The 18,482-nt window shown below is 46.1% G+C and overlaps 1 protein-coding gene across 1 annotated transcript; it reads right to left on the bottom strand.

The window, feature by feature from the left end:
• Positions 1–15,383: 15,383 nt before the first annotated feature.
• Positions 15,384–17,140, bottom strand: LOC119293835 (transcription factor RSL2-like). Its single transcript, XM_037572185.1, has 5 exons — positions 16,634–17,140; positions 16,259–16,543; positions 16,100–16,165; positions 15,944–16,009; positions 15,384–15,841 (listed from the first exon to the last, which is right to left on the bottom strand). Exons 1-5 carry the CDS (start codon positions 17,114–17,116, stop codon positions 15,746–15,748), a joined length of 996 nt encoding a protein of 331 aa, XP_037428082.1. The 5' UTR covers positions 17,117–17,140; the 3' UTR covers positions 15,384–15,745.
• Positions 17,141–18,482: the final 1,342 nt, after the last annotated feature.

The following is an 18,482-nucleotide window of genomic DNA, read 5'->3' as shown; positions in this document are numbered from 1 at the left end:
GTGCTGGTGATGAAAAACAAATCCAAGAAAGATCTTCGGTGGCCGCTTTTGGAGTTACTCAAGAGTAGTAAGATTCTATTTATAGTTTAACCCAAGATGCACATCTCGTGGCTTCAACTTATCAACTACCACTCTATTTTCTTTCATGACATGACCTGGATGCTGGATGTCCCATGTGTCGGCAAAAGGAGGAAGAACCCGACCAAATCTTCGGTTGTGCTCTTGGATTAGACTAGTTGTGCTAACTTAAAAATTTTATTGTGTACTCCCTCCGTTCCAAAATACTTGACTTCCATTTGTCCAAAAATGGATGTGCCTATATACTAAAACATGTCTAGATACATATATATTTTGACAAATACTACCTCCGTCCGGGTTTATTGGTCCCCATTATATTTCGTGCCAAATTTTGACCATAGATTAAACTAACATAATGTTTACGCATGTCACCAAACATTATATTTTTGAAAACTATGTTCAAATACGAATCCAATGAGATAATTTTTCTTGACATGTATTAACATTTTGTTAGTTAAATCTTTAGTAAAAATTTGACACAAACTACAAAGGGGACCTATAATCCAGGACGGAGGTAGTAGAACGGAGGGAGTAGAATGGATGCAAGTTTTTGTATTGGGAAGAAGAGTACATCCATATATTGATAGAGCATTGGAGTTGGCCTTACAAGTGGGACCGCAGTTGAGGAAACCAACTATCGGCAAACCCCCACCTTGCCCGCCACGCGATGGCTGAGTTAGAGAAACGATGAGGTTGAAGAGATTGCTCTAGCACAGACTCCAAGAAATATGGTGTCAGATGGAAGTCGTGCTGGTGGCGTGTGCCGTACTCCTGGACGTGAATGCTTGTTCTGGCCCATGCCACCCTACTACTCCTACTACTTACTACATAGTACAACTAGTATCGAGGATTCGAGGTGCTGGTTACATAGTACAATATGGCTACAATAAAAACACCGGCACGACGCGCGAAGCATGTGAAGCTAGTACAAATAGTGTACTACATTGTTGATGATTGGCCTCATCCGATAACCTATTGCAATGCACGTACAATTATGTATTCGGAAAATATTTTTTTGCCTCGTCGCACCACTCACTCACAGAAGCAACTCAAAAGCCATTCATAAATTTAGTAAGTTTATCACAGGCATATCATTTTCTTACATACAACAGGTCATCAACCCACATCGACAACGAGGATACATTATAAATACAAAAGTTTTAACCACACAACAAATAACAAGCAATGAAATGAACTTCAACTCAACCATTCCTCGGCGTTGGAAATGCTTGCTTTGAACCACAAGTGATTCTCTGGGACGGGGCTTCTATTGTCGATCTCGAGACCAACGCAAGACTGATCATCCAGGCTGAAGCGGCCTACTATATCAGTACCAGGGTAGGGAACCACGCTAATGTCCGAGGTATAGACACAGTTGCTTCTCATAAATGGTGCTAGTTACATTGTGTCAACAGCAGTTGGATCGCCTTTCACCATCATCGGATAGTTTTGTCCAAGGAAGAGCGAGTTTTCTCCAAGACTATCAATTCTGTACCAGGGAGAAGATGTTGGCGCTAGCACACTAGTATCCATCCCGAATACCATGCAACGGGTGTTGGAATAGGTCCGGAGAGTGCGACCATGGGAGACTACACCTGCTTCCTTAGCAGTAACATCATCACTGGGTTGTATACACATGAGAAGAGGTGATCCATCGAAATTAGTTGCCAGGCGCCAACGAGTATATGGGCGCTGCTCGTCCTCATGCTCGTGATCATCACCATCGTCATCTCCCCCTTGGTTATACAAATTTTCAAGTATAGGTGGTGGAATTTTCACAGGACCTTGGAAACACAAGAAGAAGGTTAATTAGTAAAGGGAAACTTGCTAACCCACATGCATGTGGATGAAACAATTATAATTACGGTGAAGACAAACATACCAAAATCATAACGATACCATGCAAAAACAGTGCCACGAGTGGTGGCAGGAAACACAAGGCCCTCGTATTCAATTGCATAACAGTACTCATCCGTGTACAGAAACTGATTTTTGAGCAATGTCCATCGAGTCAAACCAGCAACGACGGCAACAAGCTTGTCGAATATAGCAACAACTTCAGAGTTGTTGTAATTCCAAGAGCGGGTGGGAACTCGAGAAATTGCTATCTTCCGTAGAAGATAGTCACCATGATTGTATTTGAACGTGCGTACAATACCGGTGTGCTCAACCTCTGGGAAGTCTGCTCAAATTTTTGGAAGTGGAACCCGGTCATGAGTGTACACATTCACAAGTTCCCACTCACAGTTGGACCCAATGTAAACAACCCAATCTCCATTTGCGCCTGCCCAGGCCTTGCCCTCAAGCGATGGCATCTTAACATCATACGTATCATTATCAAGCGGCATCAACTTGCACAGGGCGAGGCCTCCATCGTGACGGCGCCGGTCATCAGGGTCACGTCGAAGAAGATAGGGGAGATCAAACCGTTCCTTGACTCTTGGGTTCCTTATAATGATGTTATTAGTTGAGTCAAGAATGGGCTTGAACAAACCTTCCATGCTAGCCGAGGTGATGACGTCGCACCGATCAATGAGTTCCTCCACCACGTCATCTTTCAGATCGGGGCAAGAATAACGGGGTCGTTTCCGTCCTATTCCCTCCATGGAGAACACGATCGAAAAATGGCAGAAGAAAGCGTGAAGGGCTGAAGGAAAGTGGAGTTGGGAGAGGAAGAGCGTGCGATAGCAGTTCCAAATCGAGAGGGAAAGGCGAAGCGTCGGTGGACGGTTGCCAGTTTGCCACGGTTCACGAAGGGGCGCCCCGGCCTACACGTCGGTTCGGAAATACTCCTACTCACCGTCGTCTCACTGATATGTTGGAATGGGACCACATGTCAACGAAACATGGTGTGTAATTTCTCGTGCAAAATGCGATCTGGCCGCGTTGGCCCGAGGTGCCGCATTAGTTTTTTTTGAAAGTTTGCCGCATTAGTTATCGACCTTTATTTTTTTAACATGCAATCTGAATGGATAGCTCTTGTGGTCATCACACGTGAGTGGATATAGTGATGGTTGATTCGCCTGAGCAACTTTACTGTGAGAATATGGGAGTACCAGCGGATTCAAGGAACATAGAAATGATGGTTGCTTCGTCCGAGCAACTTACTGTGGCGAAGGTGGGGCTCTGTGATTTGACTGCTCACTAGTCATTACTACTGCGGCGCAACGACCGGGGTGAATCTTTCCCTGAAGTTGTGTTTTGCACTCAATATTGCTGCATGGCAGGTGGAGCCGGATGAAGGATGTCCAACATGTCGGCGAAACGAAGTTGAATTGTTTCTGGCATTGCTATCAATCCTTCAGGATTTGTTTATATGTACGCATAATTTTGATGAAATTGTACTGTGATGCTATGAAGGTTTCAACTCTGGTTCCCGCAGGAAAAAAAGGTTTCAACTTAGGATTCATGTGTCTTGCCTCGAGATTATCTCGTTACAACATCCCATCAAATACAAATGAAACTACCATGGCTAATGCATCTCAATGGTTCGCAGATCAGCACCAATATTCACATCACAACTGAAGACAAAGTTGTGAGAAGGTGTAAAAATAAAGAAAAAATATAATTGATCGATGCTGTTCGTAGGCATGGCTCCATTTCCTTGGCACAGTGTTCATTGCTTGGCAGCTAGTTTCACCCAGCTCTGTAGCCAAAAAAGAGGTGTATGAAGGACACCACAATCCGATCATTTTGTGCAGCTCCACTAAAATCGGGCAAACCATCCCTGTTTGCAAAGATATCCAGTCAGTGAGATTACAATAATAGTGGAACTAGATGATGAAACATAACAAACATAAATAGAAGCCGATCACCTGTACGATCTCTCTTTAGGACTAACTTCTTGTCGGAGAAGATTAGGCATGGAGTTGGATGAGGAGGATAGCAAAACCAATCTCCCTTCCACAGAAATGTAAAAACGTTGCCCGTGTGACATTTTGGCGGAACTGCACAAAACACTCTTCAGAAAAGTGATTTCTGCAGTTCACCAAATGGTCGCAATAGCAACGAGGTGAAAATGGATAGCCCTGTTTGCAAAAGGAGGTCGAAAGGAAACAATTACTGCCCAATAACATGAGTTGAAGACACATACGCCGACAAAAAAGAAGCATGTTGCATGTAAAAAGGGAAAGATAGCAAATGGTGGTTTATCAAAAATGGTTTGAGGACGAGATTGCAAGATGGAAAGTACGCCGGCCGAGATACGATTTAAGCAAACAACTAAAGAAGATCCACATGCACCAACGTGGGAAGATGGGCAGTGGAGCAAGGCCGGAGGAAGCTGTACCTGAGGGTCGTCGGGATGTTACTAGGAGGGCGCCGGCGGCCGGGATCTACCCATACTGCGGCAGCGAGCAAGTGGCGAAGGCCCTACCGCGTCGGAGCTTGGTCAGAGAGAACGGCGGGTACCGTAGATCGGGACGAGCTGCCTCAACACCATCGAACGGAGAGACGATGCACATCCTCCCTTTCCGCCAGAGGACGGGATGCGGCCGGATCACTGACCAACGCTGAGAGAGAGAGGCCACGGCGGCCTTGTGTGATATTGTGTGACGAGACTCACGAGAGACAAACCCATTTTTCCATTTTCCCCACGGCAATCGTTTTATATTCTAGGCATGGTACCCGACCCTCCTTCGAGTAAACAACCGCTACACGCGTCAAATTATCACGTGGGCTACCTTTTCGTACAGAAACAAACTCCACCGTGTACCCGCGCGGGTGTGGCCGGGAACGAGACGTGAGTACGTGCGTCCTGCGTGCACTTATTCTTTAGGTGCAGGTACGTATGTGGGTGGGTGTGAGAGAGATGGTTTGTGCGAAACAGAGGCAACGTGTTGATGACATCTCAATCAGAAAAACATAACATATGCAATGTGTGTGAAACGGAGTCATGGACGTGAGATATCGATAGAATTGAAAACATGGATGAAGTGTGTGGCTGCGCAATCGATAAAGAGTGCCATCGAATTTGTGTTTGCCCACGTCAAAGATACAAGGCGGCTGGCCTACTGGAATTTGAGAGGGCAGAGGTGCAGTTCTTCTCCGTGGCATGGATACCTACCTACAACGTTCGACTATTGGTGTGGGGGGGGTAGAGACCGGTCGACTACTATATGTCTCGGGAAGGAGAGAGACCTAGCTATGTATTGAGGGAGATCGATCGACATCCATGGATATGTGTAGAAGAGGAATAAGGTTGGGAAAAAGACAAAGGTAGAGCATCGGAGGGTTGGTGGTGGAGTGGCGTCTCACAAATGGTGGGAGAGGCCTGCTAGACAAACGGAGGGTATGAGTGCAATATCAATAACAGAGGGCGGGGGATGTTTGTCTGTCTATGCACGTGCGTGTGAGAGACGGGTCGGGAGGTATTCAAGGATGATGAGGGGAGAAGATATGGTTGTGGTAAGCATGCGTAACTACATAGGAAGATCAACCGTCGTGTGTACGAGAAAAGGAGAGACATAACTAGTGAGGTAAGTGTATCGGTGCTTGGTGAAAACGAATTATAGTCGACCTGACTATATGTAGGGAGATCAGTTCATATACACGCCTGCATGTGTTAGAAGCAAATAAGGTCCGGAGAGGCAGACAGGGGGAGAGAGTGTGGCTAGGAGGTGGTGCGAGAGGCCTACCATGTAGAGGGGGAGGAGTGTGCGAGCATGTGACTAATGAAAAGAGGGGCGGGAGTGTGCACCTGCGTGGAATCGTGTTGGACATATGGGGGCATGGATGGTGAGAAGAGAAGAGGGGAAGTATATATGTGTTTGTTGTACGCACACTTGGCTAGAGAGGTATATCGACCGGTGTGTGCCAGAAAGAAGGAGCCGGGGGCCTACACACACCGCTGGTGGACGACCTAAAGAGAAATAATGAACGTGCGCGATGGAGGGGACGCTAAGGGTGTGTGAGGGAGGCGGGCGTGTGCATGCACGATAGAAAGTTAGCGCTAGCTAGCTACAAATAGAAGAGGATCGTGAAGGTGTAAAAGACGAACAAAGATCATAATTCATTATAAAAAGGTGGATACGGATACTTGAAGAAGATATCATAATGTACAACATTGATTATAATTTGGGCTAATGTGTGGCTTTTGCAACTCAGGTCTAAATACTTGTCATAATGTAGGGGGCGGGGCACTATACTTTGTGTGATAAACACGGTGTACGTATGGAACATGGTTTAGATTATGAATATATAGTTAGTACATCAAATGTACTATTATTTGGAATCAACATCAAGTGTATTCAAAAAATAGAATTCGAGTTCATGTAGTACACATAGTTCATATCTATCTCTATAGTAATCATGTGGTGTGTCATTAAGGTAATACACGAATGATGGTTGAAGTTGGCAACAATCATGATTGTAGATTCTTATTGAAATAGAGAAACGAATTCAAATTTAGTTTGAATTGCAGCGGTAATATAGACATTTGGAATGCACTAAAATGTTGGTATGAGTAGGTTACATGCATTATACAGCAAAGCAAAAACAATTAATCGGACATAACATGGATTCATACTCCCTCCTTCCATCTATATAGGGCGTAATGAGATATTTAAGACCGTCTTTGACTATTGACAAGATTAATAGTACATGACATGCACAATGTGAAAATTATATCATTGAAAGAACCTTTCACAAACGAAGTTAACGGTGTGCTTTGTGTAAGTTGCATGTCATATATCATTGCTCTAATATTTGGTCAAAGTTAGCATCGAAAAACGCATTAGGCCCTATATAGATGGAAGGAGAGAGTAACTTTGAATAGCATTTGTATAGTAAAACGGGGAAAGACTCTCTCTTTGTCTGGGGTGAATAGTTTTATTTTTTCGTTTTCTTTTTGGTTGAGGGAAGTGCGAATTTATTTGGTACGTACAAGTACAATATTACTATATGTTAGGCTTGTCCCTAAAATTCAACCCGCGTCTTGTTATATCCCGAAAATTCAGATATCGTGCTCCCAAAACTGGCGCCTTCACAACCCGCGCTTTGCTATCCTGAAATTACAACGCGCGCGAAAACTCCCTCCAGCTGCCAAATCCCGACACGTGAAATCCCCCTTCTAACCCTGAGCCGAAAGGGCCGCTAGTTCAAATCGGTGGGGGGTACTTTTGTAAGACACCCTACATTTTGGACCAGTGCGTCCCTAAGTCATGCTTCACCCCCTCCCATCGCCCCCTTTTCGCCATTCGAAATCCCAGGCCGCCATAACCTCTCAGCTCCAGCCGCGAAACCCCACCCTCCTCCGTCCGTCATGTCACCGCTACCCAGCCGGAGCCTCTTCCCCGACGACATCGTCCACCGCAACAGCTCGACGTCCCTCGTACACCTCCCAGGATGAGGATCCGTCGTCCATCTCGCCGTCCCGCCGGTTCAGCCGCCCCTTCCTCCGCCTCCAAGGAGATGCTCTGATGATCGCCTCGTCTATCGCGGCTGCTCCATCCCAACAGCGCCGCCTTAACCTGCTCCACCGGAACTGCAGCATCCTCACTGACTCCTTGGACGAAGCCGAGGCCTACTCGGCGCCACCAAAGAGGTTGTACACTCATCACATCGCACCTTCTCCTTAACTCGACCTCCCGGCGCCGACGGCGCTCCATCCCGCACCCCCATGGAGCGGCTACCTTGAAGTCGGCGTCGCGGGCGACATCTCCATGGCGGCTCTCCCCTAGTGCGAGGCCCCTTCGGTGGCGGCGTCCATACCAGCCGGATCTGCTGCTACTGCTCCAGCTCTCGCTCGCTCGCTCACGCTGCTGCTGCTGCTCCGGCTCTCGCTCGATCGCTCGCCCGCCCAGCTGCTGCTGCTGCTCTCCCCCTCGCTCGTGCTGCTGCTCTGCTCCGATTAAGCCACACTTCAGTCGACTGAATCGACTTTTGGGTCAGTCGATTTTCAGGGGTTGGGGGGCTCGCCGGAGTTAAGGAAGAACCACCCACAGCGGGGACGGGGGCTCGCCGGAGAGGTACCCCACTATCTATCTTAGGGTTCAGGGTGGGGGAGCGGGGGGGCAAGAGGGCTGGCCGGGGCAGCGGTGGCGAGTTGTTTCGGGGCGGCGAGGCGGCGCTGGGGCCGGCGGTTCGGCCAGTGGCGGCAGGCGGCTCAGGGGTGTGCAGGTTGAAGATGAACTGCAGGCCCTCCCTAAACTACATGTCAAGTGCCTCTCTGCTACCATTGTGTTCAGTTTCGACAATAGCATTCAGATTCCACAGTTAATTTCAGTTTCAACAGTTAAGTTCAGAGTCAACAGTTTTTACCTCATCTGTTGTAGTCAGGTGGTTTTTGGTGATGTTAATTTTACATCCATTTTTTATCATCTATTGGAGATGTTATTAGAATCCCACTTGAGATTGACGATGTATGTCTTGTGCTGCTTCAGCCTTGACGTCTTACGGCTCACCGGAGCTGCTCCAACGACAGAACGATCCATCACAACAGAGCAGTGCCCTGGACGCCGTCTACAGATTCCTCAGATCTTCCTCCACACCTCCGACAGCCACCTCTGCCTCAACTGCTTCAGCGACCAACTCAATGATGCTGAGGTCGACACGGCTATGGCAAAGAGGTTGTACACTTGTTGCGTCACTTATTACTATACATTCACGTCGATCCATTAGGTCTATTTTGGTTCAACGGAAAAACATAGCAATAGGGAATTTTCCAATGGCACTCTACTATTCAATTATTCATGCATTTTGTTGAAAGGAATGAAGCAAAACATCCACCTGGACCTACTTTTCAAAATCCTATGCATGAAAACAAGACCAAGGACATTAGTGCCAGAATAACATTCTAACTGTACACGCTTTCATATGGTTTCTCTTTATTTTGGCCATGTTTCCTTGCATTCCTCTGCTCTTCCAATTCCTGTAAACCAAACACCCAAGTTGATAGAAATCCTGTGTTTACAAATGCTCTATTTACCATGTGCATTTTCCTATCCTATTCCGGTGTTTTTCCTATCCCTGCGTTTTAAGAATCATGCAAACCAAATGAGCCCTTACAGAATTACTTCAGTTATAGGTACGTGTCGAAGGGAACTTTGTGTGTTTTGTCCTGCTCCTGTCGCGACGTCGTCCACCTCACCTGAGCTGCTCCATCGACAGAAGCATCCACCAAACCAGACATCACGACTCCTGACCGTCTTTCGCCGCCTCAGATCTCCTTCCCTACCGCCGGCACGCACCCCAACGGCATCACCATCATCGACTCAGCAGATGAACCTGAGGAGTACACGGGTCCACAAGAGAGGTCGCACTCTTTTGTTTCTGCTTATGTTATGCATTGCTTAAACTTACCTGCTACTTTATCGTCCTATTCATCTCTTGGACTCCCAACTCAGGTCCAAATTCATGTTCAAACTTGAGTTCTAAATTAGTTGTGGGGCACATATCGAGGCAGCAATGAATAGTATGTCTGTCTAATATCTGGTTCACCTAGGATATGCCTATGTTGTTCATCTTGGGTGGGAAAAAATAGTAAAGCAATCATCATCTGTCTTTTTATTAATTTAAAGCAATCATCAGCCTGCTATCATTATTTTTGGATCCATCCACTGGTTGTTACCATCACTCTAAATTTCTGCATGCTCTCCTTACATAATCTCACCATATTTTTTCATATGCATGTCAGATATTGTACACAGTCATGCTGAACATGTAGAGAAAAAGAGAAGAGTTTTGCGCGGCAATACAATGTCATGCAGACATCGCTCCATGGTGGGTTCAATGGCAAACCCTCCCCACCCCTCTCCAGATTGTAATCCAGAGGAAAATATCTATTCTGAGGCGGATTCAGACGCCGCTGACCACTCCTATTTACCCCCCAAGGTGTTTGCTCTACCTTGGCATGATGATGTTAGTCATATCATGCATATGTTGCCTTGCAGTGCCTACTTTTGACATCATATATGTCATCTACTTAGTTTAGACAAGTTCTGTAATGCCACCTGTTTAGTTTCTATATCATATATGGGAGTTATGCAGTCTCATGTCTTTTAGCCGGCCATAATATATGTGAAATGTGCAATGCCATCCTATTTAACCAGGCATCATATATTTGAATGATATCTTGCCCATCCTTTTCTTCATTACATTTCCATTTGTCGACAATGTTTGTACATTAAACTACTCTTCCTATGAATCAGCCATTTGGGAGGGAGATGGGAAAATCTGGAGTGAAAACAAGGCCTTCAGAGCAGACAGTGCTACCTGTCGAAGCAGATCTCTTGTTGGGTCCCGATAGCTCCTCAGAGATGGATTCAGAGACAGATGACCAGTCCTATTCCCCTACTGAGGTGTATGCTCTAACTTGGCACGGTTATACTACTCATATCATGCATACGGTGTCTTGCATTGCATAGTTTAGACATCATATGCACAATATTCAACACCATGTTCTTAGTTCAGACATCATATTGAATGCCCTCTGTTTAGCATATAAATCATATATGTGAATTAAATGATGCGATCCTGATTACTTAGATAACATGTAGGTGAATTATGTCATGCGATCCTGTTTTGTTATTCATCATATCTTTGAATTATGTTATGCTATGCTATCCAGTTTAGATAGACATCATATATGTGAAATTATGTCATGCTATCCGTTTTAGTTAAACAATATACATGTCAACTATTTCATGCCCTCTTTTTTCCACACTATCTATTGCATCTGTTTCTCATACAATGTCTGTACATTCAACTATGTTTCCTGTTTATCAGCCATTTGAAATGGAGCGGGTGATGCCAGTATCTAGCGGAATAAAAACACGGTCTTCAAATAAAATAGTGCTACCTATTGGTGGAGATAGCACCCCGGTTGTACATGCACAAGAACCAGCCCTACCACACATAACCCAAACTCTCGCAGATTGTACCCCTACTGCGATGGACAGAGAACCAGCTTCACTCAATCTAACCCCAACCCCAGCCGATAGTAACCCAGTTCCTGTTGACACAGCACCATCTCCACCACAAAGCTCCCCAAACAAGAGCAGTTAGTAAGGCAGCTCCAGTGCCCAAAGGGCCAGTACTATCACGGCGAACCCCAGCTCCACCAGTTAGTACGCCTACTCCCGTGGAGGAAGCACAACCAGCCAGTCGTAGTTTAGCATCTATTGCATTTGATGTTGTTAAATCGTATGTGCGTATCTTCCCATCTTGGAAATATTATACTGAAGATGAAGGAAAATGCCAGTTGCAGGTTTTATCCAGGAGTTATGTGTAAGTAATGTTATTCATGGCAATTACTTTGCTTCGTCCCATACATCCTACCTCCATGATGGTTATAATACAGCAAATTTTCCTATTTTTCTCTATAGAAAAGGACCAATTTGGAAACTCAGGATGAGGTAACCTGTGCTAATACCTCTGCTATCTTCAAGAATGCTTGGTGGCAATATCGGAATTACCTAAAGAAAACGTACTTCACCGGCAAAGAAACTCATCAAATTCCCTTACGTTCTCCTGAGACACATTTACTGGACGATGATTGGGAACGCCTTGTTCTGTACTGGTCTCGAACCAAGAATGTGGTAAGGTCTATGAGCTCATTTTCTATTTTTAAGTATTATATTCTTGCGTCTTATTGTACTTTGTTCATGTAGAACAAGTGCCTAAACCTGAAGAACAACTGTTCTAATTTAAAATTCCATTGCTATCATAGTTCAAAAAAGTGCTAGGCGTTAATTGTGCGTTTTGCCATCGCCTTGCACTTTACTGACCAAAGCGCATGCTTATGCGCAGTTATGCACAGATTAAGCGTAGTTATGCGCAATGCGTTTTGCCAACGCCTAGAGCCTAGGCGCGCTTAAGCGCTCGCTTAGGCGCGCCTTTTTTAACTATGATTGCTTTGCTCTTGTATCATTGTATCTACTCATACAAACTTATTTTTAAATTGAAGAATCCGATCGAAACTCCAATGGCACGGCAGGTATGTTCACGCATGTTTCTTTAACAGGTTTGCTCTTATCAATAGCTCTTTTGATTTCAATTTCAATTGTGTATACAGTTGACTTTCATATCATGCACATTACTAGCATCACAACAGAGCCAATAGTGTTGTTGTACATGTAGACCCGTGGTACCCATCTGAAATCTTGTTGTGCCGTGTAGTTTCCCACGCTTTGTATTCTTTCACTGCTGCTTTGTCTTGAACTGATATGATTTGAACCGTGTCTCTATTTTAATTTGGCAAGACAATGCAGTGACGATGGGACATAGATATATGTTTGTTTGATGCTTTTATTATGTACTAGTACTTGGCAATAGAAGACTTGGTAGTTTAATCCTGTCCACCTTACTAATGAACTGGTTCACCGAAATGAGATTCATATACTAGTACATGCTAAACTTGTTATGTGTCTGCTTGTTTCTTCTTTTAGAATGCTGGCAGAATATTGGGGAAGAGTGCCTTATTAAGTAATGGTAAAGGAAGTAATGCAGATAAGGTTCAGGATAGTGACACATCCTTGTTGGTCTCCAACAAAGCTGATAAAACAGCTAAGTAAGACTATCTTGAAGACAGCGAGACAACCCCAAAGTCCTGTCTTAGTTTAGTGTTCGAGTTACTGGCCACTACCGCTTGCACAAGCTATTCAAACTCACTGTCTGAATCAGTTCGGTTTCTTGAGTCTCAACTACAAGCTGAAAGGCATCGATTAGCTGTGCTGCGACAAGAAGCGGAAGGAATGTGGAAGTCCCTGGAGCATTCAGATGCATACTTTCTGGTGCAACAACAAGCTTTGGAGGATTTTAGCGCCAAACGGGACAAAGCTAATCAGCTTGCTAAGCTTATTGCCAGCATGGTGGATACCCAGGATAACATTTCTTGAGCTCTTCTGAAGTTGTTTTAGTTATGCTCTTGTTTTGCTACCGCATTTATTTGCACTGGTGGCCAATTTTGACGGCCAGTCTATGTAATATGCTGCTTTGTTCCCTATATTTGCACTGTGGCGAACTTTGATGCCCAGTGGATGCAATATGTGTAATAGCGGTAATAGGCTAGCCTTAATTGCTTGCTTATTTATTTCCTTATTGTCTTGTTTAGTTGTTTGCTTGTAGTCACTGCAGTTCTTTTTCTGTGTTTTTCTAGTGGCCACAATAGCCTATTTTGGTAACTAGGCCAAAATAATCATGGCAACACACGGACTGTTGTAACCATGGGCCTCCTGCAGGCCGTATGATCCATGGGCCTTCGTTCGGCCGTAGGAGCATTGGCCTTCTATACGGGTCGTAGGATCCATCGGCCTTCTATACGGGCCTTAGGGATCAATAGGCCTTCTACGGGCCGTAGGGTCCATGGGCCTTCTACGGGCCGTACTATCCATGGGCCTCATACGGGCCGTAGGATCCATGGGCCTTCTACAGGAAAAACTTCCAATCTATTCATCTTCAATCATGGTAGTACAACGAAACTAGAAATAATAAAAATTACATCCAGATCCGTAGACCACCTAGTGACGACTACAAGCACTGAAGCGATTCAAAGACGCGCCGCTGTCATCGCCCCTCCCTCGCCGAAGCCGGGCAAACCTTGTTGTAGTAGACAGTCGGGAAGTCTCGTGCTAAGGCCCCATATAACCAACACACCAGAACAGCGACCGCCACCGATGAAGAGTGTAGATCAAAAAGATCCAACCTGAAGACACACGAGCGAAGACGAACGACGAATAGATCTGAGCAAATCCACCAAAGACAGATCCGCCGGAGACACACCTCCACACGCCTACCGATGATACTAGACGCATCGGGGACTAGGCGGGGAGACCTTTGTTCCAACTTTAGGGAGCCGCAACCGTCGACTCGCCTTCCTAAGCAGGACACAAACCCTAACAAAGTTTGAAAAAGATCTAAAAACGGAGTCATCCCACCGGCAAGGGCTGAGAGCCACTCCGCCTCCATGGCCCTAAGGCCACCGAGACGGGACAGACCGGCGGCTGCGCCGGCGGGAGGCGGCGGCTGGCTAGGTCACATACGAGTTGGAGTTGGGTGATGCTTGACAACTTAAGTGCTAAAACTATGAAATTTAGAGCATTTTCCCCTCAGTATAGAATACACCTATTCAAATATAAATGTTGTTGAATTGCTTCATGAGAATATATTGATTATGTTCAGTACATTTTATGTGCATACTCATAATGGTTTTACCAGATCTCCTATGAAAGAGATTTGAATTGTATTTTATCAACATCCTTTTTTGGTGGGGTACGTGCAATCTTGCACACCACTTAGATTGTCCATACTGGGAGTAACTTCAGCAGTAACGTCGGGTCCAACTCAGCAAATTTGCTTATGTGACAATGATTTAATGAGAAGAAAATGATTTGAGTAACATAGCTATTTACTCACACTATGGGTAACATCATACATATCAAGACAAGATGAGTTACAACTTAATAAATGAAGTGTTGTAAGATACCACACAATGTTACTCCTCACTATAGAGGTAGTAATATAGACTATTAACATATGCATGTTGTCTAAGTTACTCCCCACTATGGCTAGTCTTATGTGACATAGATCAGATTAACTACATATCATAATATTTTTCCTCCCTTAGCCTTAGTACATGAAAATCAAAGAACTATTTTCCATTTGCGATAATTCGATTATATACCGATATCACCACTATTCCATGGTACATTAATGGACCATCACAGAAAGTCTGACATCTATTGTGGGATAGCTAATCTAACACATGATGAATATCGTGCCTCTCTATCAGTCTTCTTAGACCTTTTTTTTAGAATCCGCCTTCAAGGAAATTTATTCATCATTTGGCGGAAACGTATCTGAATGTACATCGTCAATCAAAAAAACAGGGAGAAAATAGAGGTCTGCGGCAAACAAGAGCAAGCGACACTAAACTACATTAGTGATAAATTGGCGGAACCTTCTGATAAAATGACAGATTGGAAACCAACACGTCCAGAAAGTCTGAAGGATAAGGCTTCTCTCGTCCAAAGAACGGTACTGAAGGCGAAAGATACTCCAAAATATGTCATTGGATCCAACTGCAACAATGAAGAGCGCCGTCTTACAACCAACATAAGGGAATCACCTAATAATTTTAGGAGGTGCTCTCTTCGCACAACGGTGAGCAGCACCATTGTCTTCCCTGCTGCTATGTTGGAATTTAGGCCGTGTTCGGTACCACTCCGCTCCACAACTCCGGGAGCGAGGTTGGCGAAGCTGCAGTTCAAAACAGCGGAGCTGCTGTTTCCCCGCTCCGCAGATTCCCGGAGCGGGCGATAACTGAACAGGGCCTTAAATCCCTGAAAGGATGAGAGATAGGACTGACCTTATGTTTAATCATACACCTTAAGTTACACCTATCCATTGGCTATTAATCGAGAAAACAACGGAGAAACTACCAGCGTCCGTCGAAACAGGATTCACATCTCGAGGACAAATTAGGGTGGGTGAAATGGTAAGATATCATTCAATTTGTATTATATATGGCGTTCGCCTGTAATTTATGACTGAAATGAATTCAAGAAGGAAGAATCTAAACACTTCAGAATCATTGTGCACGAATGCACATATGAACTGCATGCGGACTGCCGAGAACTTTGCTCGAGCCTCGTTGGCTCCAGAGCTGATCATTGCTGCGGCAGAGCGATCTTGAGGTCGAGGCCGACGTTGTACCCGGTGCCAGAGCTGATCATTGCTGCGGCGGCGCGATCTTGAGGTCGAGGCCGACGTTGAACCCGTTGTAGGCGATCGGCGCGAACATCCACATGTCATCCGAGCTCAAAAGCTGTGCACGAAAGGGGAATGGTCAGCACCAACATAGTTGTTCAAAACACTGGGTCAGTTTCCGATGATCAATGACATATGTTAGCGTTTCGCAGGAACCGACCTTGATTTGGAGCTGCATGAACTTGATGTAGTGGACTGCCTCTTCCAGCATCGTGCTGATGTCCACCTGACCGCATCATCATTTCCCCAGATATTTCTATCAGTATAAAAACAGTTCCAGTCGTGTTCGAATGATTGATTTAAAAAAAAATCTTACCTTGGTTCCATTAGGGATGAGGTTCTGCAGCACCTTCAGCCGCTCGTTGATCTTTTCTCTACGTTTCTGCTAACGACAACACAAACATTTCAGATTAATATTCAGGCTTCATCACGACGTTGTGCCCGACTGCGTTGGCGCATCTACTGATCGACTTACCCTGGCGTAGAGGCTCTGCGGGTCGGTGGCCGCTCCGCGCCCGGCCCTCGCCTTGGCGCCGCCGCCGTGGCCGTGGTCACCTCGCGACGACGACGTCTTCTTGGACGCCGAGCTCATGTTGCTGCAGGAGGTCATCTCCAGCGAGCCCTCCTCGTCGGAGAGGTAGTTGCTGGAGCTCTGCACGTTGTTGTTGGCCTCTCCATTGCTCTCTTCCTGGCCGCCTCGGCTGCACGAGCCCTTCGAAGCCTTCTTGGGTTGCGCGCTGCTCTTGCCCTTCCTCTGCACCTGCATCGATCAGACAGACACTCACGTCGTCAGGCCCCCTGATCCTGTGACATATTATGTCAAGAGCTGCCAGGACATGTTTTCACGTACCGGTGGTACCGTGGAGCGCGCCTTCTTCTTCGGGACGGCGACCGTGTCGCTCTGAGTGCCGTTCTGGTCGCCGAACTTCCTCTTGCACGCCGCCGCCGACGTGCCGGCGCCGTCGTCCTGGTCGTCAAACTGGAGGTTCAGATCGACCATGAATCCAGCCGGATCGGCCATGATCTGCTCCTCCGGCGCCACGAAGAAGTTACCGGCCATGGCAGTGGCATCGCCGTCGTAGTAGCCGTGGCTGTAGTAACCCGCGCCGGCCGAGGCGTGCTCCTGCATCTGCATGCAGTAGGGAGCCGGGGTGTAGTACTGGTCGGCAGCCTCCTGGCCAGGCCAGTACATGGACGACGGCGGCGCCGCGGCGGGATGCTGCTTCTGCTCGTTGCCGAAGAACTGCACCCCGAGCAGCCGCGCCATCTCCTCGGAGTCCTCCGCCACCACCGACGGGTCGAACGAGTGCCAGCTCGCCTCCGAGGACTCCATTGTTCGATGTAGACGACTAGACGAGACGTACGCTGTTCGACGGCTGGCTGAGTACGTATGTTGTATCTCTTGTAAGTAGATGCCAAATTGCCAATACGCGTGTGCAGATTTTATACCAGTAGCTGATTGTGGGGCTACTCGCGATCTTGGGGGTTCACAAACGGAATGTTCCGCGCGCAGACAAGTCTGACCATTGCGCTTTCAACATCAAGGCAGCTTGCCGCCATTGTTTAACACACGCAGCATTCGTTCCAGTTGGAGATGCCGGACAGCTACCGGCGACCGCTGAATTTCGCGCAACCGCGGAATAGAAAAACCGAGGCGGATACAATATGCACGGCGTCGATCCATCGTCCGTGAGACCATTGAAAGGGTGCAATGAGTGAGAAACTGAGAACGGGAGTGCAGGATGATGATTATCATAAGAATAATGGCGGGAGTAAACAATCAGGATCATGATTAGGGTGAGCACCAGTAGAGTAATGTGCAGCGGGGGTGGTCTCATATGAGTGATTTGAACCGGATGACGCATCACTCGGCCAAACGAGAAACACGGATGGTAGGACTGTAGTTGGGACTTGGGGATTAAAGAAAGAAAGGCAATCGATGGTTGTGCAGGGGTTGGCAAAGATCGTGCGGAAGAGTTCCCTCCACGAGCATTTTTCTGTTTTTGCTGCTTTCAAATCATTGATTCTGATCTTTTGCCTCCTCCTCTGCAGGGAGTTCAGGGCTTGCATTTTATTTTCTTCTTTGATGTTTTTTACTAGTTTGTTGGCTAAAATTGGAGGGAAGAGTGAATACATAAATAATTTGGTCGGCAGTTCGTGATTAGTGCAAGCTTTGGATTAGTGTGGTTTCATTTGTGTGTTTGTCTGGTAGCTAGTCTCTCTGTTCAATGTCTATGCATTATCTGTTCACTGTGGCAAAGGAACAACAACTTTGGACCACTGGTTCAGTGTCTCCACAAACAACATTGTGTTGTGCCATCTTTGGTACTATTGTAATTTCTTTCTATCTAATAAACATACCCTTTTTGCGTATCTTTTCTTGTTCTTAGAAAAAAGCACTCGGATCTATTACCCAAACCAGTAGTACAAACAACCTTAAAAAAATACATCAAAGTCCGTGGTGCTTGACAATTTCTTTCCCTCTCGAATGGTAGATGAAGCTAACCTATCGTTATTGATTGCGGACGAGAAGTCATCAAGGCCACGGTCTTGCCGGACCATCGCCCTAGAAAAAGAAGTCGTCACTACCGAAAGAGTGACGGGTCCTCTATTAACCCTCGTAGGCCCCACACTGGTATCGGAGAGTGCATCGACGTAAAAGGGATTAGGCCGGACGACCAGACCGCAAAAGGAATCCA

Source organism: Triticum dicoccoides, chromosome 4B (genome assembly GCF_002162155.2).
Source record: "Triticum dicoccoides isolate Atlit2015 ecotype Zavitan chromosome 4B, WEW_v2.0, whole genome shotgun sequence".
Classification (NCBI taxonomy): domain Eukaryota; kingdom Viridiplantae; phylum Streptophyta; class Magnoliopsida; order Poales; family Poaceae; genus Triticum; species Triticum dicoccoides.
The sequence above is the reverse complement of the archived record's forward strand: the minus strand, read 5'-3'. Positions and strand labels throughout refer to the sequence as shown.